Source organism: Bos indicus, chromosome 9 (assembly GCF_029378745.1).
Source record: "Bos indicus isolate NIAB-ARS_2022 breed Sahiwal x Tharparkar chromosome 9, NIAB-ARS_B.indTharparkar_mat_pri_1.0, whole genome shotgun sequence".
Classification (NCBI taxonomy): Eukaryota; Metazoa; Chordata; class Mammalia; order Artiodactyla; family Bovidae; genus Bos; species Bos indicus.
Window position 1 is genome coordinate 10,564,174 of NC_091768.1, and position 24,700 is coordinate 10,588,873.

Consider the following 24,700-nt stretch of genomic DNA (forward strand, 5'->3'; position numbering starts at 1 on the left):
TGGCCCTCTGCCAGTGGAAGACGACGCCAAACTCCCAGATCCTAGGGCTGCCCATTTTTCCTTCACTAAGCCCTACGACCAACAAGTCTTTTTATGTCTGCGGTCTGTTTGTGTGTCTATTACTTTCAGGTCACTCATGGATCATAGTAAGTCAGGGCTACAAGGGATGCGGAAGAGAGACTCAGGTCCTATTTTATAGATGAGGAAATTTAGCTTTAAAGTAGCTGTGTGACCTGGCCAAGGTCAGAAACTGATTATGGGCGGAGCCGCAGTTGCAATGCTTGAAGAGAAGCCATCCTGAATGGGCATCCTGTCACCTCTTCTCGCCCTAGGAGCGGCCCATCATTCTTGATGCAGTCTCCTATTACATCACGAAACATTTAGAAAGAAACTGTTTATTTCAAGCACAGCAATTTAGTCTTATACATTGGGCCTTTTCTTTTCAGTCCACGGTCAGCAGACAGGGTGGGTGTGCAGGCGTGGTCGCCTGTAGTCAGAAGGTCATGATACAAAGTTAACAGGAGCCACTCGTTCTATCAGATTGTGCTGTTTTACCTTTGAAAGTGAAAGTGAAAGCGGCTCAGTCGTGTCCGACTCTTTGAGACCCCATGGACTATTCATGGGATTCTCCAGGCCAGAATATTTCTGGCCTTTCCCTTCTCTCAACCGAGGGATCGAACCAAGGGGATCTTCCCAAGCCAGGGATCGAACCCAGGTCTCCCGCATTGCGGGCGGATTCTCTACCAGCTGAGCCACCAGGGAAGCCCGCTTTAATTACTTCTATAACACCCTTTCCCTGGCTGTCCCTCCCATTTCAAACAGACAAGGGGTCAAGGTTCCTGAGTTTTTATTCTATTTCGAGCACCGATGCAGAGTGGGTATTAGCGAAACCATGCACGGATGCGTGTGAGCGTTTGGTGGTTCTCGCTGTTTTTGCTGCCTGGATGAGGTGGCTACAGCTTTGACTTTCCATGTCCGAGGCGCTGCGAGTGTCAGCCCAGACGCAGTCCCCGTAGCTCGGGTTTGCTGCCCGGTCCCCAGCAGCTGCGAATTCTTGCCGCGGCCAATCCATCTTTCGGAGGATTTCGGAGGTCCTCTCCCAGGACCGGCCGGGAGAGGAGGCGGAGTGCGGACGGGAATCGCCCGCAGACGGCGACACCTCCTCTGACCCCGGTCCAAGCCCAGGGAGGGTCGGAAGCCGAGGGCAGAGGGCTTTCCGAGGGGCAGCGCGGCGGGAGCGGCGCGCGCCGGGCCGGGAGGCGGGAGCGATGGGCGGGCTCGGGCGCGGGCGGCGGCCCCGGGGCCGCGGGCTCCTCCCCGCCCTGCGCCCGCCGCTCGCCGCGCGCAGGCAGAGCGGGCCGGGCGCCGAGGTGCCGCCCAGCGCCCCGGCCGCGGCCCTGCCCGGGCCCTAGCGCCGCCGCCAGCCGGAGCCCGGAGCCGGCGCCCCGCAGCCCCGCCGCGCCCCGCGCCCGCCTCTCCGATGGGCAACCTGCTCGGCGGGGTCAGCGTGCGCGAGCCCACCACCGTGGAGGACTGCGACTCCACCTGGCAGACAGACTCGGAGCCCGAGCTCGAGGAGCCGGGGCCGGGCGGCGGCGAGGGCCCGGGGCGGGAGCCCGCGCAGCCCCCAGAGCCCGCGGAGCCCGCGGAGCCCCCGGAGCGAGCCGGCGGCCGGCTCCGCGCCGGCCCCGCGCCGGAGCCGGACCCCGAGGCGGCAGGCGCAGAGCAGGTAGGCGGCCGCCGGGGCTTCGGGCCGGGGTGGGGCGGGGGGCGGCCGCGGTCGACCCCAGCGCGCAGGGCCCGGGCGCGCGCGGGCGCGGCGGCTCGTCCTCCTGCGGCCGCCCCGGGACCCAGGCCCTGCGCGCTGGGGTCGCCCCGGGCCGCCCGCGGACGGCCTGGGGCCTGAGCGCGGGCACCGGCCGGAGGGTCCCCCCGCCACCCCGAGCAGAACCCAACTTGGCGGAGTGTCTTCTCAGCCTCCGCAGCGCAGCCGGGTGATGGAAGGCGGGGTGGGGGTAACCTGCCTGAGAATAGAGGATGGTGAAAACCTGTCTAGTGCGTGTTATTGGTTAAAAAAAAAAAAAAAAAATCACCTAGAATGAGGTGGGGGCAGCGAACCCTCTCCCTGCAGCGGGGTCTCCAGCCTTTAGGAATCTCTGGAAGGTCCCCATCCGACGTGAAAATGCCAGAGTTCCAAGTCAGGCCTTCTAACCCAGGAGTTCAGGGCATGCTCCAAACATCTTTTTTTTTTTCATCCAGAAGACTTGTTGATCCAGATATGCTGAAGTCATCTGCCTCCTTCAGTTCGGAGGAGAGGTTAGTAACCCTTCTAACCTCTGATGGACTGAAAAATCAGGAAATCAGGAAACTTTAGAAGGGAGGACTTGCATGGCCAAGCCTCTGAAGGGCGCCTGGCTCAGCTCTAACAGGCCGGGGTATTGGGTCAGGCCCTCCTCCTCGGCCTTGAGGGGAAGAGGGTGGGAAGTGGAGACCAAGGTGTCTCGGCTCTAGCAGAGGAATCAGCAGGTATATTTTACAAGTAGGCTGCCTCATCCATCTTAACAGTCATCTGTTTGGGTCAGCAGCAAACTGTACAGGCTCTGTGCTATACACATGTTCTTTCCAGCTGCAATTTTTGGAGTGGAGTGTGGTGGCAGTTGCTCTTTTGAACTCCCGTTTTGGAGAAAACTGAGGCCTAGAAAGAGAAGTTTGCCCAGGATCATCCAGGGAAAGAGAGGTGCAGACCCAAGTCTGCCTGTCACCTGCTGCAGAACCGGAGACCTGACTGACAATTTGGCCCTGCTGCTGGTTGTCTGGAGAAGGCAATGGCAACCCACTCCAATACTCTTGCCTGGAAAATCCCATGGGCGGAGGAGCCTGGTAGGCTGCAGTCCATGGGGTTGCGAAGAGTCGGACATGACTGAGCGACTTCACTTTCACTTTTCACTTTCACGCATTGGAGAAGGAAATGGCAACCCACTCCAGTGTTCTTGCCTGAAGAATCCCAGAGACAGAGGAGCCTGGTGGGCTTCCATCTATGCGGTCGCACAGAGTCGGACACGACTGAAGCGACTTAGCAGCAGCAGCAAAAGCTGGTTGTCTTGCCTTTTGAATTCATTGTTTTTCCCTTCCACTTGAAAAGCCTCTTAATGAAAGTGAAAGTGGAGAGTGAAAAGGTTGGCTTAAAGCTCAACATTCAGAAAACGAAGATCATGGCATCCGGTCCCATCACTTCATGGGAAATAGATGGGGAAACAGTGGAAACAGTGTCAGACTTTATTTTTCTGGGCTCCAAAATCACTGCAGATGGTGACTGCAGCCATGGAATTAAAAGACCCTTACTCCTTGGAAGGAAAGTTATGACCAACCTAGACAGCATATTCAAAAGCAGAGACATTACTTTGCCAACAAAGGTCCGTCTAGTCAAGGCTATGGTTTTTCCTGTGGTCATGTATGGATGTGAGAGTTGGACTGTGAAGAAGGCTGAGTGCCGAAGAATTGATGCTTTTGAAGTGTGGTGTTGGAGAAGACTCTTGAGAGTCCCTTGGACTGCAAGGAGATCCAACCAGTCCATTCTGAAGGAGATGAGCCCTGGGATTTCTTTGGAAGGAATGATGCTAAAGCTGAAACTCCAGTACTTTGGCCACCTCATGCGAAGAGTTGACTCATTGGAAAAGACTGTGATGCTGGGAGGGATTGGGGGCAGGAGGAGAAGGGGACGCCAGAGGATGAGATGGCAGGATGGCATCACTGACTCAATGGACCTGAGTCTGAGTGAACTCCGGGAGTTGGTGATGGACAGGGAGGCCTGGCGTGCTGTGATTCATGGGGTGGAAAAGAGTCGGATACGACTGAGAGACTGATCTGATCTGATCTGATCTGTATCTCAATGAAGAAGTTTGGGATGTCAAAAAAACAAAACAAAACAAAAAAACATCTGCTCAGATTCTGTCCAGCTAACCTGGTCCATCTATATGAAACAGTTTTATAATTCATGTTTCAATCAGTTAATCACAACCCCAGTAAATGGTAGATGGCTTCAATGTTTTCTTTTCCCCTTTAATGATTGATTTTTCTTGTCTGGATCACCATGTAATGTCTACTCTTTAATGCTGCTTTTGAATGTCCACCTTACCTGCTCCCTACTCCCCATGGTCATTTGCAAGAACTAATGGAGCTACCTTTAAAGTCTAACCCAGTCTACTTTTTAGACTGCTAAAAAGTAGAAAAACTACTTTTCACCAGCTCTGTTGCTGTATTCCTAGTACAAGTGAGTATTTGACAAATGACGGTGCCATTAACCAAGATGGGGAAGTCTAAGGTAGCAAGCAGCATCAGAGGTTAAATCAAGAATCCCCTTGAGTTTAGTATCCTATAAAATATCCAAGGGGAGTTGATGAGTAGTTCATTATGAGTGAAGCCTCAGTCCAGGACTGGAATCGTCAGCATGTAAGAATGGAGGTATTTAAATTCATGGGAAGGTCTGGGGTCATCAAGGAGCATGAGAAATGTGAACGGGCCCTGGGCACTGCTCCATGGAGACCATGTGAGGGAGAGAAGTCAAAGATGAGGCTGCCCAGGGGCGACCAGTGAGATGGAGCAGAAGCAAACCGGGGCAGGTGTGGCGTGTGACAGTGTTTCAGAAGGAGAGATATCAGTTGGCCCAGTGCTGCTGGGAAGTCACCTGGGTGGAGCACTGGGAAAGCTGCTCAGTGAGATGGGAATGTGTTCGGTGATGTTCATAAAAGCCATTTTGATGGCGTGCAGAGGATAATAGCCTGATTGGGGAGGGTTGTGAGAGAAGGGGAGACAGGCAGGGACTATGGGCAACTCTCTGGGGATGTTTTGCTATAAACCAGAGCAAGGCTATGGATCTGTCTTGAGGGGAGTTTGGGTCAGTCCTAGTTGATACATGTTTAAGATTAGAGATGCTACAGCATGTTTGCTGAAGGCAATGACCCAGAAAACAGGGAAATTTTGGGGACACGGGAATTAGTGATAAAATATTAAGGAACAAAATCTGTGGCTGAGCAGGTGAAAGGGAGTGGGGAGGAGAGCCTGGAGGAACAGGAAGGGGAGGGAGCATGGATGATGCTGGCAGGCCGGCGCATTTAGAGCCTGGAGGAGGCAGGCGTTCTCAGCATAACCCTGGGAAATATAGGTAGGGCGTGAGTCATTCTCATTTCGCTGATGATCAAATGAAGATGCAGTTAACATCCTCACACGTCAGCAGCTGAGTTAAAGACTCAGCCCGAGTGTCCTGACTCCTGGTTTTGAACTGTTGATATTCTACCATGGTTTCTATGACAGTCCTTCGCATTGGGTGGAGCTGAAATTGATTCAGACCCAATTAGTCAGACTTGGAGCCTCCAGCCTGGAGTTTTCCGTCTGGCCCTATTGCTGGGCTCTGGGCGATAGTTATTGAACTTTATTCCAAGCCTGGGTTCCCTTGTTTCTAAGATGGAAGCACTCCTGATGGCCTTCCAGGTGGGTTATAAGAATCAAATGAAATAATATATGTGCCTGGTAAGTGGAAAAGTGCTTTCCTTATGCTTCTGGGATGATGAGTCATGGGGTTGTAGCATAGGCTAAAGAGATCCAGAAACCTGCTAGGCAGAGCTATTTTGAAATGTGTGGTGAGGACCAGAATATAAGCTTTTCCTTGCTTATGTAAGGAGCAGCTATTGTTAAACATCAGCTAGTTTGGAGTTAAAGTAAGTCACTCTGTACTTGTAGTAATAGAATCATGCCGCTTCAGAAACTGCTTGCTGTCAGCACCAACAGGGGCGGGGGCCGATGAGGAAAGGTGGGTGAACCTCTTAATGAATATTCAGACTTCAGCTTTGTCATCTGTTTCATCTTCCCCAGCAGTCTCTTTGCCCTTCTGCGTGACTCTGGACCCAAAGCACGTTCTTGTACACTATGATAGCACGTGGAGTTAAGAGCATGAGAACTGATTATACTGACTTCTATCTTATCCTTTAAAAATTGCCGTGGGGCTGGGAATTTTGTTTAGAATTTTAAAAGTGTAAGTAAACTACCACATACAGGTTACTACAATGTGAAGTTCATTCCAACTGAGAGTTACACTACTTTGTGTGTGTATGTTTGAAATCTGCTACCTTCGAAAAGAGAATGGCTACCCACCCCAGTATTCTTGCCTGGAAAATTCCATGGACAGAGGAGTCGAACAGGCTACAGTCTGATGGATAGCAAAGAGTCGGACATGACTGAGTGACTAACACACACACACACACCTTATATCACGTTGTATTATCACTGAATTAACACAAAGGTTATTCATGCCTTTGTGTGCCTGTTGTATACTGTAAAGGATGGAGTTTAGAAAGCTATTTAGTTTGTTTTAAAAGTCCCCTTTCCCTTCACAAATATTACTTGACTTCCAAGTACAGCTAAACGTTGCAAGATTGATGACAATCTTCTTTGTAGGATTGACTTATTATCTTAACACTTTTCATGTTATGTAAAATATTTAAAAATAAGTATTGTTGTAATAAGTTTTGTCGTAAAATCACTTGTCTAACCTCTGGTCTTTAATTCATTGTAAGTTCTTTTTCTAATAGATACTGATCCATAATATTTGGCCTCTATAGGCTTTTGGTAAATAATAAAGTTTTTTATTTAGTAAAACACCTCAGAACAAATGTTACTGGCTTCAAGTCAGGAAACGAGAGAGCCAACAAATGTTGCTAGTAAGCCTTATTAAAAGGACATTTAAAATATCTTCACTCAATGGATAGCTGGACACTGTTCAGCCTTTCTTTTTGTGTGCTTGTTATTTCAAGTTTGTTCTGAAAATTCCTCGGCGAAAATGTCTTGCTTCAAAATGTAAATGGAATTTCCCCGTTTATTTTAGGGGACTGATTCCACTGAAGCACCTGCCAAGCCAAAGAGAAGTTTTTATGCTGCGAGGGATTTGTACAAATACCGACACCAGTACCCAGTAAGACTATAGAATGATTTTTTTCTAAACTGTAAAATATTTCCCTTCTGTTTCTGTTATTTTATGGTGCCAATGAGCAAATGTACAAGGAAGGTCCTTGTGCCTTCCTTATATGTCCATGTGCTGGAGATTGATTTATTTTTTCCTTTAGCAGAACTTCAAAGATATCCGATATCAAAATGACTTGAGCAATCTTCGTTTTTATAAGAATAAAATTCCATTTAAGCCCGATGGTGAGTAATCCGCTACTTTGGTAAAAAGCAAACTTTAAATAGTAGTAGTAGCAGTAGCTGTTCTTTGTTTATTCCCAGCTCGGTCCATTCTCAGCGTGTTGTTTCGTTGTCTGGCTTGGCTCTGCCCTGCAGTCTGTTGTGTCCCCAGAGTCTAGACCCTTGAGCTGTGAGCATCCACTCGGCAGATTCTGGAGGAGTAACCTGAGGATTATCAATTCCTTCCCACCACCTCTTTACAGTGAGGACTCCTGTCTGGAAGGTAGTGGGGGCCATTTTTGTGAGAGGAAAAAAGGAGATTTCTAGAACGCTAGGGTATCATATTATTAAGAAACATTAGCAGAGGACAAATTCAGTTTCCTCAATTTAAAGATGAAGTCACTGGATCTTGAGGCTGGAATGACTGGTTGGTTGGTTCACTCCATCATAGACTTGGGTCTCAGTTCCAGAATTTAGTGTTCCTTTCACTGTGCCATAACCCAAAAGTCTGTAGAGCATGATTGAACGTGATGTTTCTGTTGGGATCATCTTTCCTGTTGGTTTTCAGATTCAAGGTCAGGAAGCTAGAGGAGCCTCACTTCAGCGTCTCAGTATCCTAGGGAGGGAGCTACGCACACTGCAGGTCTCCACACAGCTCTGTCAGATAAGCCTGCCCTCCACAGCTCTGCAGGTGCCTTCCCAGGGTCTTTTCTAAACCTACAGTGAGAGGGTGCAGTCCCCACGGTACCTATGCTTGACTGCCCCCAGCACCAGACTGTGCTTCATGGTGGGCAGTCTCACTTTATCCAGGTCAAGCCGGAAAAATGGCTGCTCTCCATAGAGCCCTTGTCTCTGTGAGGTGACCAGATGGCCCTGGCTGCGGCTCTTTGCTCTCAGTGAAAACTGAGCCAAATTCACAGCAGGGTGAATCAGGGAATGAGGGTCATGGGTTGCAAAGCAGAACCAAGTTAGTTCTTGATGAACTAACTGCCTGAAGAAATGCCTAAGGAGTTCCCTACATTGTGCACTGGCAGACAAGCCAGTTGGGAAGGAGGGTGTATTGCTGACATGGCCCCATCCACTTGACTTTAGTTATTTTCTGGTGTCCCAGAAGTCTGCTCTGTTTGGAAGGAACCCTCTAGGTGAAAATGCTCTGTTTTATTTACTAATGGTGTAAACTGCTTTATATACTAATTGAAATAAGATTAATTAATTGGTTTTTTAGGACCTGGGGTAAGAAAAACTTTTGAAGAAATGCAGTGGTAGATTGTTAATTTGACTCTGATGTGACTTTGATAAAATTTACCCAAAGGAATGCCTTCAAATACTGAACACATTGAGGATAGAGACAATGACAATGTTTAACTTAATTTTTTTTTTTTATTTCTAACAGTGAATTTATTTTTGAGGTAGTAATTTAGAGAAATAACTTAAAGCAATTAATTTTTTGGGGGTAATCTTTATCATAAATATTTATTTGGAAATCTTATAAGACTAGTGGGGGTCAGACGTTTTAGGTATGATCACATAAAATATTATTCTAGTTTATTATATAAATTACATCTGTTCACACTTTCCTCCCCAGTATGTCTGAACACACACACACCACACTTGTTAGTGAGCATAAGCCTTCAATGATGTGTATTGGGTTGACTAAAAATTTGTTAGGTTTTAAGTACAAATAAAAGGACTATTTTTAATTTTCATGAAGAACTTTATTGAAAAACATATTCACTAACTGACCAAACTTTTTGGCCAGCCCAATATTTTACTTATTAAGTAGGAGGAAGGGTAGATGGAAGGGGAAACAAATAGGAAATTATAGGGGTAAATGTTTTCAATAGGCTGAGGATTAAATAGCAACGTTTTACCGAAAACCTTGAGCGTGAGATTCTCTGATACAAACCGGTGACCTCTGGAGGATACAGTAGTGAGATGAGCTATGTTTAGAATGGTATTATGTTGTCGTGTCTTGGTCTGTAAAATTGACTAAGTGGCTACAGTTAATTGTGAGGACCTAGACAGATTTGGGAAGCAGAATTTTGCCCGAATAAGTTCTTCTAGGAGAAGGACAGGACATGGTGAAGAAGAGGGTTTACGTTTCAGGACCATAAAGACCTGTCTTCCGCTCCTGGTTTTGCTGGTGTGCGACTGAGCAGATCTCACTGTTTTCTCAGTAGTCAAGCAGGAGGAGCAGTGCTCCAGAAATGCTGGGTTGAGACGGTGCTGGGCAGATTCAGCGGGCGGCTGCACTGCAGGCTGGTCCTGCCGCTAGGAAGCACTCAACACCTTTGCCTTTACTTTTCCTTTCCTCCCTTTCCTTCCCCTTTTCCAACTTCTCTCTGCATTCTCTCCTTCCCACCTTTGTCCCCTTCCTTCCTTTTTGCCTGGGATACATTTCATTTTTATTTGCTCTAGTATTTAAAGAACTCAGTGGCTTTCAAGAACTCAGGGGCTGGCCAACTTTCTTGGTACAGGGCCATTGAGTAAATATCCTCAGCTCTGTGGGCCATACCATATCTGTTGCAACTACTCAGCTCCGCGGTTTAAATACATAATACATGAATGGATATGCATGGCTGTGTTCCAAAAAAGCTTTATTTATAAAACAGATGGCAGGCCACAGTTTGCCAGCTTCTACTTTGGAGTAACTGTCCAATAGAGTTTTCTGCGATTTGAGGTGCCATGATTTTTCTTTTCAATTAGGCTTATTTCACCACTGAGTCTGTGGCATAGGGTTTTCATCTTATAAAGGCATTGCATTGCTCTTGTGTGCTGTTATTACGTTTTAAAAAGTTTTAACACAAAGCTTAAGTGATTCAGTCTCAAAATGCCTTCAACAATGTTCTAACACCTGGTTCATGTTCTGAATCTTTCCTCTTCAGGTGTTTACATTGAAGAAGTTCTCAATAAGTGGAAAGGGGACTACGAGAAGCTGGAACACAATCACACCTACATCCAATGGTCAGTCGCCTGCTCTCTCTCGAACCGTGACCTGTTTAATCACGTGTGCTTCCCAGAGATCACTAATATACAAATGTTATTTCTCTAAAACATAGGCTTTTCCCTCTGAGAGAACAAGGCTTGAACTTCTATGCTAAAGAACTAACTACCTATGAAATTGAGGTGAGGCAAGCTGATTTCATTTCATGCGAGTTAGCCAAATTAACGTTGCCGTTTGATGGCCCTGGTAACTCTGAGTCATTCCGCTGAATTTTTCTTTTTTTCATTAGGAATTCAAGAAAACAAAGGAAGCAATAAGAAGATTCCTCCTGGCTTATAAAATGATGTTAGAGTTTTTTGGAATAAAGCTGATAGATAAAACTGGAAACGTTGCCCGGGCTGTTAACTGGCAGGAAAGGTTTCAGCATCTGAATGAGTAAGTAGAGCCCCTGCAGTGAGTCCCCAAGGCACGGGGTTTTCTCTGGGTTGGATTTCTCTATGGCACATAGAGCCACAAGCAGGTGGATCCATGGATTTGAATTCGAAAGCTCATCTGAAATGCACTTTATTCCCCATTCTATATTCTAAAGCAAAACTAAATAACAATAACAATAGCAAAAAAAAAAAGGAATGATATTCCAGGTAAAAATATGGCTGCTTGACATCCCTAGTGGCTCGATGGTAAAGCGTCTGTCTACGATGTGGGAGACCGGAGTTTGATCCCTGGGTTGGGAAGATCCCTTGGAGAAGGAAATGGCAATCCACTCCAGTACTATTGCCTGGAAAATCCCATGGACAGAGGAGCCTGGTAGGCTACAGTCCATGGGGTCGCAAAGAGTTGGACACGACTGAGCGACTTCACGTTCACGTTGGTTTCGGAACTGTTTATTCGTGCAGCCACTCTACTGCCCACAGTCAAGTGTAGCCTCACTCCCTGTTTATACCGTGTTTCTCAGCATTTGTGGTGGTTGTTTGTATAGGCTTTTCTAGACCCCTCTCCTGGGTTGTATGCTTCTGGTAGCTCGGGCTGCTTCTCAGGCACTGTGCCTTCTTAGATCAAATCCATAATTAAGCCTATGACATATACTGTAAGTCCCCTACTTATGAACCTTCAAGCTGTGAACTTTCAAAGGTGCAAACGTGTGTGTTCACGTGTCCCATGTTGTAAGTTAGCTCACGGGTCTGGTGTACGTTGTTGCCTGTGTGCATTCTCTACAATTGGCGGTGCTTTTGTGTACTTTACTGAACAGTACTGTGTAGAGTACAGCAGGGCAGTATCTTTATTTCCAGCCCAGGATATCTGGAAGCAAGCATAAAAGCGACAGTGGTGTAGGTGGTATTTTTCAAGGTACTGTACTGTAATTAAAAATGTTTTCTTTATTTTTTTGTGTATTTTTATGTATTACTTGTGTGAAAAGTATTATAAACCTATTACAGTTCAGTACTAAATTTCCAATTAAGTTAGTTGGATATCTAGGCTAACTTTGTTGGACTTCTGAACAAAATGGACCTAGAACATGCTCTTGGAGCGAACTCATTTGTATGTAGGGGACTTACTGTAAAAACCACTTTATAAGACTGAGAGGTACTCATATGTTTTAGAAAGAGAGAAAATTAGAATAATCACCTTATAGGTCAAAATCAGAAGCCCAGTTTTTGTTAGTAAATCGAAACACCTGTGAAGAAAATTTTAGCAGTTTATCTGGAACTGATTTTCTGTGTTCTTTTGCTTAGATATTTATAACTTTCATTAATACTTATATCCCAATTTAAAAAAATATTTTCTTTGCATGCAAACTGGCCTTTTCTTTTTTCTTCTTAATTATAGGGTGACTTATGAGCGCTGGACTATAAAACCAACAACTTTAAAACATTTTTAGCACATTATAATTAGCTGAATGGGGCAAATACCAAGAGAAAAAAAATTAAAACTAACCTAAGAAATATGTCTTTGCACCAAACAGCATTTTTGTACATTGATAAACTAATTTTTTGTGTGTATTTTTCTATAACTTTGATCTTGCTTTGGTAAAGTGAGTAGAAGCATTACTGTTTGAGCCTTCTATTTATTATTTATAATCAACATTATTAAAATGGTGACTTGTAGTAAAACACTCAAGATGTGGGCATAAAACTTTATGATCTTGACTAGAAGACCTGTTAACTCATAACTCAAGTTAAATTTGATTTATAGAGAGCACTTTGGAGAAGGACATGGCAACCCACTCCAGTATTCTTGCCTGGAGAATTCCATGGATGCAGGAGCCTGGTGGGCTACAGTCCATGGAGTCGCAAAGAGTCTGGCACGATTTAGCGACTAAGTGACGACAGAGCACTTATACTGAAGCGATTCAGAGAGCTCTCCCCGAGCTCTCTGTGCACAGTTTCTAAGCACTGTGGATTACCCTCAAAGACAGCTGTGTGCAGGTAGTCTGTTGACATGAAGGATGCCAAGAGTCAACCTCAGAAGAGGATCTGATGATGTCTCATCTTCTGTGTGCTCACGAATGTCATTTGAGAGAACTTCCATTTCCAACTTGTTTTTTTTTTTTTCTTAGTTGGAATAGCACTCTTGTTTAGTAAATATTTGTTGAATGAATAAGTGGTGAACAAACCAGGTTTGTCTGCCTAAATCCTCCTTGGGGTTTAATCATCTCCACCACTCTTAATTGGTGGTTGGAAGCAGAAGGCTTTCGTTAAATGACTTTCTGGCTTGGGACTCGGAGGGGAGCCTGACTGTTACCTGACCCTTCCCGCCCTGTCATCTTTCCTTCCTTCCACCACCAGTTTTCCTTTCCATGGGTACAGCTTTTTTGTGTGTTTTAATCTGCATAGTATCTTGAGTCTTTTAGAGTAAGCAGGGAATTCAGTGTGTTTATAGTAGTCCAGTACGCTTGTCTGGAAAATCCCATGGACAGAGGAGCCTGGTAGGCTGCAGTCCATGGGGTCGCTGAGGGTCGGACACGACTGAGCGACTGCACTTTCACTTTTCACTTCACTTTCATGCATTGGAGAAGGAAATGGCGGCCCACTCCAGTGTTCTTGCCTGGAGAATCCCAGGGACGGGGGAGCCTGGTGGGCTGCCATCTATGGGGTCACACAGAGTCGGACATGACTGAAGCGACTTAGCAGCAGCAGCAGCATAGTAGTCCAGCAGAGAAAAATATTAAAAGAAAGTTAAGTGAAATAAAGTATAGTGAACAAGGACCATGACTCAAAGAGGGAACATATCTCAGCCTTTCCCATTGACCTCACCTCTGTCTGCAAGCCCAGCTTCTGTCTTTGATCTGCTAAGCCACCCGAGTCGACTCACAACATTAGGAGAGTGGGGGCGTTTTGTATTTCTTGGTGACATTTGTTTCAAATCATACTGAAACACCCAGTTTCTTTCTTGTGTAATTCTGTTCCATAGTCCTGATCTTTATTCACTTTAACCCAAGTGTTTGTTCTTTTCCACTCTTATGTAGACTTTTAAATTGGAGAATGTGTTGATAGAGAAAATTTTATCTTGGTCATTCATCTTGCATTGGATATGTGAAATTGAGCTACTTGCAAATTTTTTGTTGTGTCATATAACTCCTCTTTGATTTTTTAAAGGAAAATATTATTCCATTTTACCATGTCTCTCTTTCTCATAGACTTAGGAAGCAGACGTTGGGATTTCACTACCAAGTTATTAGACTATGTAGCGAAAGTGAAACTGCTAGTCGCTTAGTTGTGTCTGACTCTTTGCAACCCCATGGACTGTAGCCTGCCAGGCTCTTCTGTCCATGGAATTCTTCAGGCAAGAATACTGGAATGTGCAGTCATGTCCTTCTACAGGGGATCTTCCAGACCCAGGGATCAAACCTGGATCTCCCTCATTGTAGGCAGATTCTTTACTGTCTGAGCCACCAGGAATGCCAGACCATGTAGATGCTACCCTAACCTAACTACTAGGTTGGTCCTGCTGATAATGGCACCTTGTCTTAACTTCACTCGAATTGGTATTGTCTCAAAAGACTGGTACTTGATTCATAAAACTGAAGCATTATCTGTGCTATGTTTTATCCTTTGGCCTTCAAAGACTATTAAGAGAACACTATTGACTATTAAGAGAACACTACTTGGGTAAACACCCAGAAAGATGGAAACATTGAAAACTGTTGTACTTGTCTTTTCCAATGTTTGGTGAGCCTGAATCATTCAGGGTTTATTTAGTTTGGTCCAAACTAAGTCTCAAACTATAAGGTCCTGGAACCAGGTCCTTCCACTCCTCAAATATTCAGCATCCTCCACTTTTCCCAAATAAGTTGCTAGTTATTCCTAAGTGAATACCAAGCATTTGTGGACGCCAAGGCAAGTATATGTGACGGTTGTAGAAAGTTCAATGCCTGAGGTGTAAAGAGGTTTAGGGAGGTTAGGAATAAGTAGTGGTTGTGGGGCAGTATTGGGTGAATCGGAGAAGGCAATGGCACCCCACTCCAGTACTTTTGCCTAGAAAATCCCATGGAAGGAGGAGCCTGGTAGGCTGCAGTCCATGGGGTCGCTAAGAGTCGGACACGACTGAGCAACTTCACTTTCACTTTTTACTTTCATGCATTGGAGAAGGAAATGTCAACCCACTCCAGTGTCCTTGCCTGGAGAATTCCAGGGACGGGGGAGCCTGGTGGGCTGCCATCTATAGGGTCGCACAGAGTCAGACACGACTGAAGCGACTTAGCAGCAGCAGCAGCATTGGGTGAATAACTCACCTGGGCTATTGATGACACATGTGATTAATACATGAAAATTAATCATGTATTAATGATTCCTTTTGGACACAGCCAGGTATTTGTAATAAAGCAACTCTTGGGCTGAGTGAGGTCAGGGAGGTGAGATTATGAATTGTGACAGAATAGGTTTGGAAGGCTTTCATCTGATAATGTCCTTAGTTTTCAGACAAAGATGATACTAGTGCAATCTGGGGAAATAAGCATCTTTGGAATCAATGGCATTAAAGGCAAAATTGTCAATTCTGTGATAGGGAAAGATGAGGCAAGAGAGGTCACAGATGGAAAAGAGTTGGGGTGATTATGTTATGATAGGTACAAGCGTGGTGCTCCTTAGTGTACCAGTATCAACATTTATATGGTTAAATAGTGTCTAATATTTAAGCTTCACATTCTTAGCTTATGGGTCAGCTTGTTTGACTCTTACAAACTCAGGGAGGTGTGGGGCCTTTTCCCCATCTGCAGACTGGGATGCTGAGCCTTCAAGGTGCCATCATTTCATGCAGCTGCAGGTGCTGAGTCAGGATGTGAGTTCAGTTCTGACTCCAAAGCCCACGCTCCCTGCTGTGCTAAATAAGTCAGTTTTGCATCCTTTGTCGGAATTGTTCTAGCCAGGTAGAATGGCTTTTTCTGCTTCCCTTCTGAGTTGGTTCTTATGGTGGATTCTGCTGACCAGCTGACCCTGGAAATTGTACATTCGGCTGGTAGCTAATGCCCAGCACTGGTTACCTGTTACAGGAATGATACCTTTGTGTAGTCGATATTCATCCTCACTGTATCTTATAAATAATAATTCAACATCCGTGGGGATACATATTGAATCTAAATGTTTTTCAAATGTGAAGAACTAACAAGCCAGGGAGAATTTATTTTATATACTTGAGTTTTATGTAGATTGGCATTACACTGAGGCACAGAGGTTTAATACCTTCTGTTTTACGCTTCTTCATGGAGTCTAATGCTCCTTTTAGCAAAGTCATTACAAGGCATATTTTCATGGTTTACACTTCCATCAAAAGTACTTTCCCAGTAGTTTTCATTCCCAGGCTTCTTACCCCACCTAATTTTCTTCCTTCATTTTATTCAACCTGCTTCCAGGTCTCAGCACAACTATTTGAGGATCACTCGTATTCTGAAAAGCCTCGGCGAGCTTGGATATGAAAGTTTTAAATCTCCTCTTGTAAAATTTATCCTTCATGAGGCTCTGGTGGAAAATACTATTCCCAATATTAAACAGAGCGCGCTGGAGTATTTCGTGTACACAATCAGAGACAGAAGGGAGAGGAGAAAGCTCCTACGGTTTGCCCAGAAACATTACACGCCCTCAGAGAATTTTATCTGGGGACCCCCGAGGAAGGCACAGCCCGAGGGCAGCAAAGCCCAGAAGCCCCCCGGGCCGCCCACCGCGGGGCAGCACGGTCAGATGTCTATGCACAAAAAACCCAAAGACTCCAAAAACGCCTCTTCAGCCGCGCATGGGATCAGTAAAGCAGCTGAAGACAAAAAAGTGGCCTCTAAGGAGTCAGAAGAGACGGACAAGCCCAGTGAGGAGCCAGGCAGCGAGGCCGCCCAGCCCGGAGACCCAGGGCAGGATGAGGTTGCAAACAATTCCAGTCCTCGGGCAGAAAAGACAGTTACTCATCCCGAGGAGCAAAAGGAGAGTGCATCTCCCTCGGAGAAGGATGAGGCGAGTGACACCCGGAACCAAGACGGTGGAAGTCCAGGCGATGCGGGTTCCCATGATGACGCCGCGTTGCCGTGAATTATCAGAAGGCCCCCACGCCTGTGTATCCCCGGGAGGGGAGGCTGTGACGTGTCCTGAGCAGTAGAGGCCGCGTTTCTCAGCGCAGCCGGCGGTTGGTGATTTTTCTGTGGTCAGCATTTAGTTGTCACCTGGTTTTTAGTCTGTGTGGCTGTGAATTTAATATTTAAAAAGAAGTCTGAAGACGAGACCCAGTGAGTAAGTGTATCCTGTAACACTCTGGGGATGTGAATTTTTGCATCCTGTACACAATTCCTTTTAAATTATTTTCAGTGTATCTGGAAGTAATCATGGAGTGTTTGATATAGCTGAGATAGGAATCAGTTCTTGGAGTGGACTGTACTATACCTGGAGGAAATTGAGAGGATAATTTCATTATGTGGCCACACCTTTGCCAGATTTAAAGGTTCCTATGTTTAAGGTGCAAGAAAAAAATGTGGTCTTCTTTGAGGTATTCAGAAAGGAATTTGGATTTTTTTTTTTTTTAACAGCACCTCAGCGTGTTTACTTGCAGGTTCTGGTAAGGAGGATGGATGTTCTTGGGGACTTGGAATCACCCTCCCCTGCTTGTCAGTCTCTTTCCCGGTCCTCTCTCTCCACCCTTGGCCTCATTCTCATCAGCCACCTGTGTCGGCCGGTACCTGCGTTTCTAGTGTTGTCATCTAGACATTCAGATGGTCTCCTACAGTGACATTTGCACGGGACAGAAGAGAATGTCAACTGTACGATTTCAAGAATTTGCTTTGTTTAAAACAATAAACATGTTTTTCTGTATTAACGTGCTTAAAAACAAATTTTGATGCAAAAGTACAAGAAAAAAATCTTGCCTTTTATGGCTGTTCTGTATAAATTCGGTGCTTGTGTCTGAATGCAAATGACTAAAGAATTAAAAAATAAGAGGAGAAATTATTCATTTTTAAAATGCATGCATTTTGTACTGGCAACAAGGCAGTAGTCCGTGAAACCATGAATATCTCAGTGTTACGTGGACTATGAAGTTCATACTGCTTAGCCCACAGGGTATCTTTAAAAAAATACAATTTGCTGCATCTCAGTTGTCAGACCTTGAAATTGAGAGTAGATTTGATATCCCATGTATTCAGTTTTAGTAAGCACAGAATGTGTCAAAATTGGGTAAGAGCAAATAGCTTTATTTCCTATAATATTGTTACTGATTATTATTACACATTAGAAAACAATTAAACACTGTGGTGAGAACTTCAGCATTCCTACAAATATAATGAAAGTAATTAATAGACCTTTTTTAAAAACTTAATTTCATTTAGAAAGAAATTGCCTTTGTGTGTTTCTTAGGCTTTTAAGGGAAGATCTACTCACTTTAACCCCCAAAGAATTTTTACTGTTTTTACTATGTCCTGTTTTTTAATCACATCATATCATCTTCTGTTACTTTTATTGATCTGAGGATTTTTAGCAAAGGATTTCTAGAAACTAAACACACCAACAGTATGCTTTTAGAAGGATTTTATTGCCTTGAAATTTACATAAAACATCACTGTTTCTCAAATCTGACTTATTTAGTCAGAATGTTAATAACGTGTGTTATATATGTATTCCAATAAATATAGAATATTTTATCGTTATAATTTCTCATAATACAGCAGTTTTATGTTTCTTCTGTTTTTTTGAAGTGAGCATTAGGATTTGGGAAACAATTCTGCTTTTGGATTTCAGTTTCTTTTTTTACTTTAATGTAAAAAAAGATTTCTTTCATGGCCCCATTCTTTCTTTAATGGCCTCATCAAACTCAATAAGCAATTTTGCAGGGTTAGGGCATGAGAGTAGGTTGTCACATTGGGCTGAATTGTAGAAATATAATACATTGGAAATACCTTACCAATTTTGCATACATGATAAAGTGTTCACACCACTTTCTAAGTACATAATGTTAAAATTTTGTGACCAGATATTAAAATATTAATAAGCAGCAGACTGATACTAAAATGGGTATAATCTGAATTACTTAGAAGCTAGTAGTATATCAGAGCCCTTAAAAGTAAAAATGTTTCATTCAATAATTTAACTTTTAGAATATTCCTAATTAGGGATTTGATTAGATTGTACCATTTAATTTGAGAATATTTAGTCTCAAGGGAAAAACTGCCTGGCTTTCATTTAAAATAGGGGCCTTTTTCTATCATGCTGGTTTTGAAAGGTATATTCACATGTAACAGTATCAGTTCTACATTTAATCTATAAATAACTTATGAGAGAATTGTTCAGTGGAAAGAAGTAAGAGAGTGCCATTCATTTTGCAGATAAAAATTACAAACACCTAAATTTTTTTTCTATTAAGAATATTTTGTACATTCAGTAGTTTTAAAATAAGATCTATAGATGTGTCTTTATGTGTGTGCTAGACATGAAACAGCCCTCTGGGTTTGACTCTGATGTGTTGTATTTTAAAAACCTACTATGTGCTTGCAGAAACTTACTGAGAAGCTATTATAAAAATGCGGTGGAGCATGGCCAAATAGCTAGAAACTATCGAATTTTTGCAATTCTATAGACTTTATCATTGTACCATGGACTGTGAGGATACTCAGTATTGGCTATTGATAAAATACTAATTTGCGTTTCATGGCAAATAGATGTTATACTGCTTGGTTAGTCTAGTCTATTTCTAATATTTTGTGCATTCATATCTCAAAGGAGATAATATACGTGAAAATATTTTGAAATACTATAAAGTGATATATAATGATAAGATATATTTCTGTAAGTAGAGAAAAAGTTTATAACATTAAGAATATTATACCATTATACATTCTCATGCTCAATCTTACAAGAAACGGAAAAGAATAATGATAACTGAAAATATGTCTGCTTTCTCTGAGTCAGGTCCAGTTCTCAGTTCAAAATTATATGATACAGCTTTATTTTGAATTTTAATTGTGATAAAAAGCTTTTTTCAGCTTCAAGGAGAAAACAGAACTTATAACTCAGGAGTTAGCAGAGAAGTTCCAAGATTTTTTTTTTTGCCAAGTCTTAAAAACATAAATGTTATGTTTATATAATTATCTACTTTGTTTCTAGTTTTTATACTTTAATCTGACAGAAGGAATGATCTGGTGAAAAAGGAAAACAATACAGTGTTACATCTGAGTCACTCTTTAAAAAATCATTTTAGTAAGTAAACATCCGTATCAAAGTGGTCAAAAATTGATTGACCCGATGGAGAGAGACTATTTGGTTAATTGTTTAAAGTTAAATTTCCCTAGTTTATAGTATAGTTATGGTTGATTTTTAATCTACTGAGCAACTAAATCAACCCTTTTATTTTGTCTTTCTATAATTGAGACTCTTATAAAAGCTTTATTTTCTAACCTGAGGAAAGAACAGTCTTGATCTTGTTTGGTTCTGATTGCATCTGTGGGCTCTCAAGTTTATTTGGGGTGAGCGGGGATTCTTTGTTATAGGAATAATTTTGAAGATTTCTATTTTGTTTCCCACTTTAAAAATATCCATTCTGTTTTCTCCTGGGGTATTTCTGTTAAATGTAAGGTAAGCTGGAGTTAGATACACTGGAAATCATTTCAAATGTAGGTGTAGTTGTAGAGAAAGATGGCACGGGTTAGTAGAATATAGAAAGTTAGGGGTGCACATGTATTGATGTCTTTCACCTCTGAATTCTGTTTGTTCCACGAGCAGATCTGTGTGGGTATCTCTAGGGTAACAGTGAGTACGCCCTGCCTCCTCCCGTGTTCCAGCCCACCCAGCAGAGTGTGCTGGGGGACAGACTGTATTTTAGAAATTCCTAATTACTGAAGTCGATGATAATATAGTTATAAATAAATGAATGCCTGGGGGTGTCCAGATGTGCCTTAACTAATGTGATCAGGCTTTCATTCAGAAGTTTAAATTTTTACTCCATTATAAAATCTTGCCATAAGAAACATTCCAAACCACGAAGATCAGTTATTTTAGTGAAATTTACTTTGGTTGGTGCTTTTGCATTTTGGGGACATTTCCATTTGTATCAGTAACATCAGTTCAAAAGTGAGTATACTTAGCCACCGTGTTCAAACATGTGTTATATTTGACAAAAGGCCTTTACAGTAAGAAAGATTAGCTACATGGTTACATTATTTATGCTTCTCCTTAATTTTGCTACATGCTGTAATTTTCACTGTAAACATGTCTCAGTTTCTACAAGTAATATTTATCTGTCTTTTGTTTTTAGATGCAGATGGATGTAGAAAATGGAATTAGAGAAATGATTTAGAACTTTAATTCCAATAGATGTTTGGGGGAATCTGAAATTAATTTGGACTTTTATGCTGTAGTTTTATTAGAAACATTTAAACAGTACTGTTCTTGCTTTTTACCTTAGGTTGGAGAAAATATTTTTTTGTCATCTGCTTTTTTTCTTCTTTTGTTGAGAAGTTTACTATTTTAGTTATTTGTGGGAAATGGCTTCTTAATATTTTTGTTTCCTTGAATTAACATGTCTGTGTGGAGGATACAGTTAACTGCTTTGTTTTATGGTCCAAACTCTGCCTGGAGGTTGAGTTCAGAGAAGGGGAGTTGGCTGAGAACCATCTGGGTGAAGGGGAGCCGACCCTGGGTGCAGGCCCTCCAGTGGAGGAAGGGTCCCCAGAACCTCCTCTGAGTGACCAGGGTCTCGCTCTGCGATTACTGACTTCTGAGGCCTGGGGGCCACCTGGGACTCCATAACTCCATACACTGTTTCAGTGGGTGTCAGTTTTCATAAAAATACCTGGTGTAGTTCATTTGCCACCATTTTGTAGTTGCTTAGAAAATTGTGAGCAATTCGACATCTGCTGTGTAGATTACTGCTAAATGTATCTCAGGAAACATTGAAATACCAGTTCTGCCTGCCCCTTCCCCCACCAGTTCAAAACTTCTGATCTCCAATCAAATATTGCTTGGGTTGTTCTTTCACAGGCCTCTGTATAAAAGTCTTCATAAAACGGTTCAATGTAAAGATGAAATGAAAGGGAAAAGGCACCAGTGCTGTCTTGTTATGCTGAAAGACCTTTATGTATATATAAAAAAAATCAGAAACCTTATATATTTTAATATGTAAAATATATGGAAGTTATAAAGTTTATCCTATTTTCATTTTTAAATTATAATGGAGTTGTGGAACAGTTAACATTAACTAGAGAGATTAGTTGTGTAATAAGCTCTGGTCCTAAGAAACATCCAAGTTCTGCACTCACTGCTCAGATGAACACTTTTGTCAGTTCTGCTGGGTTCAGTGTCATGTGGAGGAGAGGAAAACACGATTGAAACACAAAATTAGAAGACAGAGACTCCCTGCTGAAACGAAGATGTAACCGATTGTAGGTCTGTGCAGTGCCAGAGTGGCTGCAGTGAGGACGAGATGAGGCAGGGTCTGCAGAGCTTTCCAGCGGGGACGTGCCCTGAGTTACACGTGCCAAGGGAATCAGTACCTATTTGGAAACAGTCCCATTCCTGCTCTCCTTTGAAGCCTGAATTCTGCTTACTCCACGGTAGACTGAGACCTTGCACGACGGAGAGAAATAATCACGTGATCCGGAACCAGGTCTAATTCCTCTGCCGGTGCTTTTAACTGGGTTAAGTGGAGGGGCTGGCTGTAGACCCAAGGAGGAGAGGCAGTGATAGGTTGCATATGGCAAAGTAACCGTGTCTCCTGAACCATCACAACGAAGAGCAACAAACTGGACCAAGCGTTAGGTCCTTTTACAAGCCTTTTGTTTTCCTCTTTGTACAAAGTTGGTTTGCTTGTCTCCTCAGTGAGCTGTCCACTCTTCCTTTGTGCAAACTGATAAGACAGATGGCCAACGGGGTCCAGTCACCATTTCAATTGGGAAACTTCAGTGCCCTTTGTATTTTGAGTATTCAGGAGGATGGGTATGATTCTCAGAAAGATGGGTGCTTTCCTTCCGGTGTGAGCGCGTCTCTTCCGCAGCGGCGGGCCTTCCGCCATGCGCCATCGTCTGCAGGATGAATTACAGAATGCTGCGCGTGTCTGTGCGCACCAATACCATGTGTATGTGGTAGGAGCTGTAACCAGTTTCTGGATATGTCTGGTACTATGAAACACTTATTTTATAATCCTGTAACTGTATGGCAGTGTTATGCCAAAAATGTATAAAGAGCAATAGTTTCTCTTGTTTACTGCTGTGTTTAAAAAGATCGTTTCTGAAACTATATGTTTAGAGTCCCTTCAATTATTTTTAATAACTAGTGCCAAATATATGTCCTGTAAAATGACTAAAAGCCACTTCATCTTGGTTAACATTTTGGCCTTACGTTAGAGTACATTATGTTGATTTTGCATGATTAAACTATTTTTAAAGAGCTGGAACAAATGACTTTGCTGTTTTTCTATGATTAGACTTTCTTATGGTTATTGTATGAGATCAACATTATTCCCTTTTTATCCTCTAAAATAAATGTTGTGTTTTGCAGGGTGAAATCTTATTTACACAGGCAGTTATTTTTGTCAGGGATGATTGGAGGGCAGCTCACATGTGTTATATGTGAGCTGGCTGTTTATGGCTCTCTTTCACTTTTCTCTAATGCAAAGATTTAAAAGTATTTTTAATATAAATGAGTGCAACATGAATAACGGATGGAACAGATGTTTTTCACTTTAGTAGGGCTACTCTTTTAACAACTTTTTTTTTTTTGATTAAGAAAAATGCAGCTGTGAGGTGCAAGTGAGGAGGCTGCTTAAGATGCCACAGGACAGTGGGATTGAAGGTGAGGAAAAGCATTACCTTGCAGTGTGGCTGTGCAGATCTGCAGAGGCAGGTGAAGAGTGGATGACAGAACAAAGAATAAACTGTGGTTAAGATTGAAATTAGGGCTTCCAGGGTGGCTCAGACCGTAAAGAATCTGCCTGCAATGCAGGCGACCCAGGTTCAATCCCCGAGTCGAGAAGGTCCCCTGGAGAAGGGAACTGCAACCCACTCCAGTATTCTTGCCTGGAGGACTCCATGGACAGAGGAGACTGCTGAGCTACAGTCTACGGGGTCTCAGAGCCAGACATGACTGAGTGACTAACACTTTCAAGAATGAAATTGTAATGAAATCATATTGTGCATAAATGAGAAACGCAGCGAGAGGAAAGGAACAGATCACAGCTGCGATGGTGAATGAGCAGGATTGTAACTGCCTGACCTTGGGATGAATTGTTTAGGGAGAGAGCAAGGCGCACAAGCAATTATCATCCTAAGGGAGGAAGGGACATGTTCTGGTGACAGAAAATAGAGAGGTTTGCTTTTCCCCAAAGGTCAAAGTCAGAGGGCAGGCAGTCTTATGAGGATAGAGAGTCTCAGTAGAGTGAAAGCGTCAGGATGGAGTCTTCATTTCCTCAAGATGCAAAATCTAGTCTGGGAGAGAGTTCACAGAAGAGATTTACAGTAAAACACATTCCTTATTTTAAGCCTCACACGCTCACAGAGCTGGCGAACTTGGTGTCCGGGGACAGAAGGAAACCTCAGCCAGGGGAAAAGTCATGACAGGCAGGGTGGCCTCTCTTGGTTGAGTTTCAGTTCAGTTCAGTCACTCAGTTGTGTTTGACTCTTTGCGACCCCATGAATTGCAGCACGCCAGGCCTCCCTGTCCATCACCAGCTCCCGGAGTTCACCTAATTTCATGTCCATCGAGTCGGTGATGCCATCCAGCCATCTCATCCTCTGTCGTCCCCTTCTCCTCCTGCCCCCAATCCCTCCCAGCATCACAGTCTTTTCCAATGACTCAAACTTCGCATGAGGTGGCCAAAGTATTGGAGTTTCAGCTTTAGCATCAGTCCTTCCAAAGAACACCCAGGGCTGATTTCCTTTAGAATGGACTGCTTGGATCTCCTTGCAGTCCAAGGGACTCTCAAGAATCTTCTCCAACACCACAGTTCAAAAGCATCAATTCTTCGGTTCTCAGCTTTCTTCACAGTCCAACTCTCACATCCATACATGACCACAGGAAAAACCATAGCCTTGACTAGACGGACCTTTGTTGGCAAAGTAATGTCTCTGCTTTTGAATATGCTATCTAGGTTGGTCATAACTTCCCTTCCAAGGAGTAAGCATCTTTT

The 24,700-nt window shown here is 43.3% G+C and overlaps 1 protein-coding gene across 2 annotated transcripts; it reads left to right on the forward strand.

Annotated features, from left to right (window-relative positions):
* Positions 1-852: 852 nt before the first annotated feature.
* Positions 853-23,085, forward strand: OGFRL1 (opioid growth factor receptor like 1). 2 transcript variants are annotated; one of them, XM_070795689.1, is made up of 7 exons: positions 853-1,729; positions 6,878-6,964; positions 7,116-7,197; positions 10,059-10,137; positions 10,233-10,299; positions 10,407-10,552; positions 15,966-23,085. In XM_070795689.1, exons 1-7 carry the CDS (start codon positions 1,481-1,483, stop codon positions 16,627-16,629), a joined length of 1,374 nt encoding a protein of 457 aa, XP_070651790.1. In that variant the 5' UTR covers positions 853-1,480; the 3' UTR covers positions 16,630-23,085. The 2 variants fall into 2 exon arrangements, with proteins under 2 accessions (XP_070651790.1, XP_070651791.1); XM_070795690.1 differs by having other exon boundaries at positions 7,119-7,197.
* Positions 23,086-24,700: the final 1,615 nt, after the last annotated feature.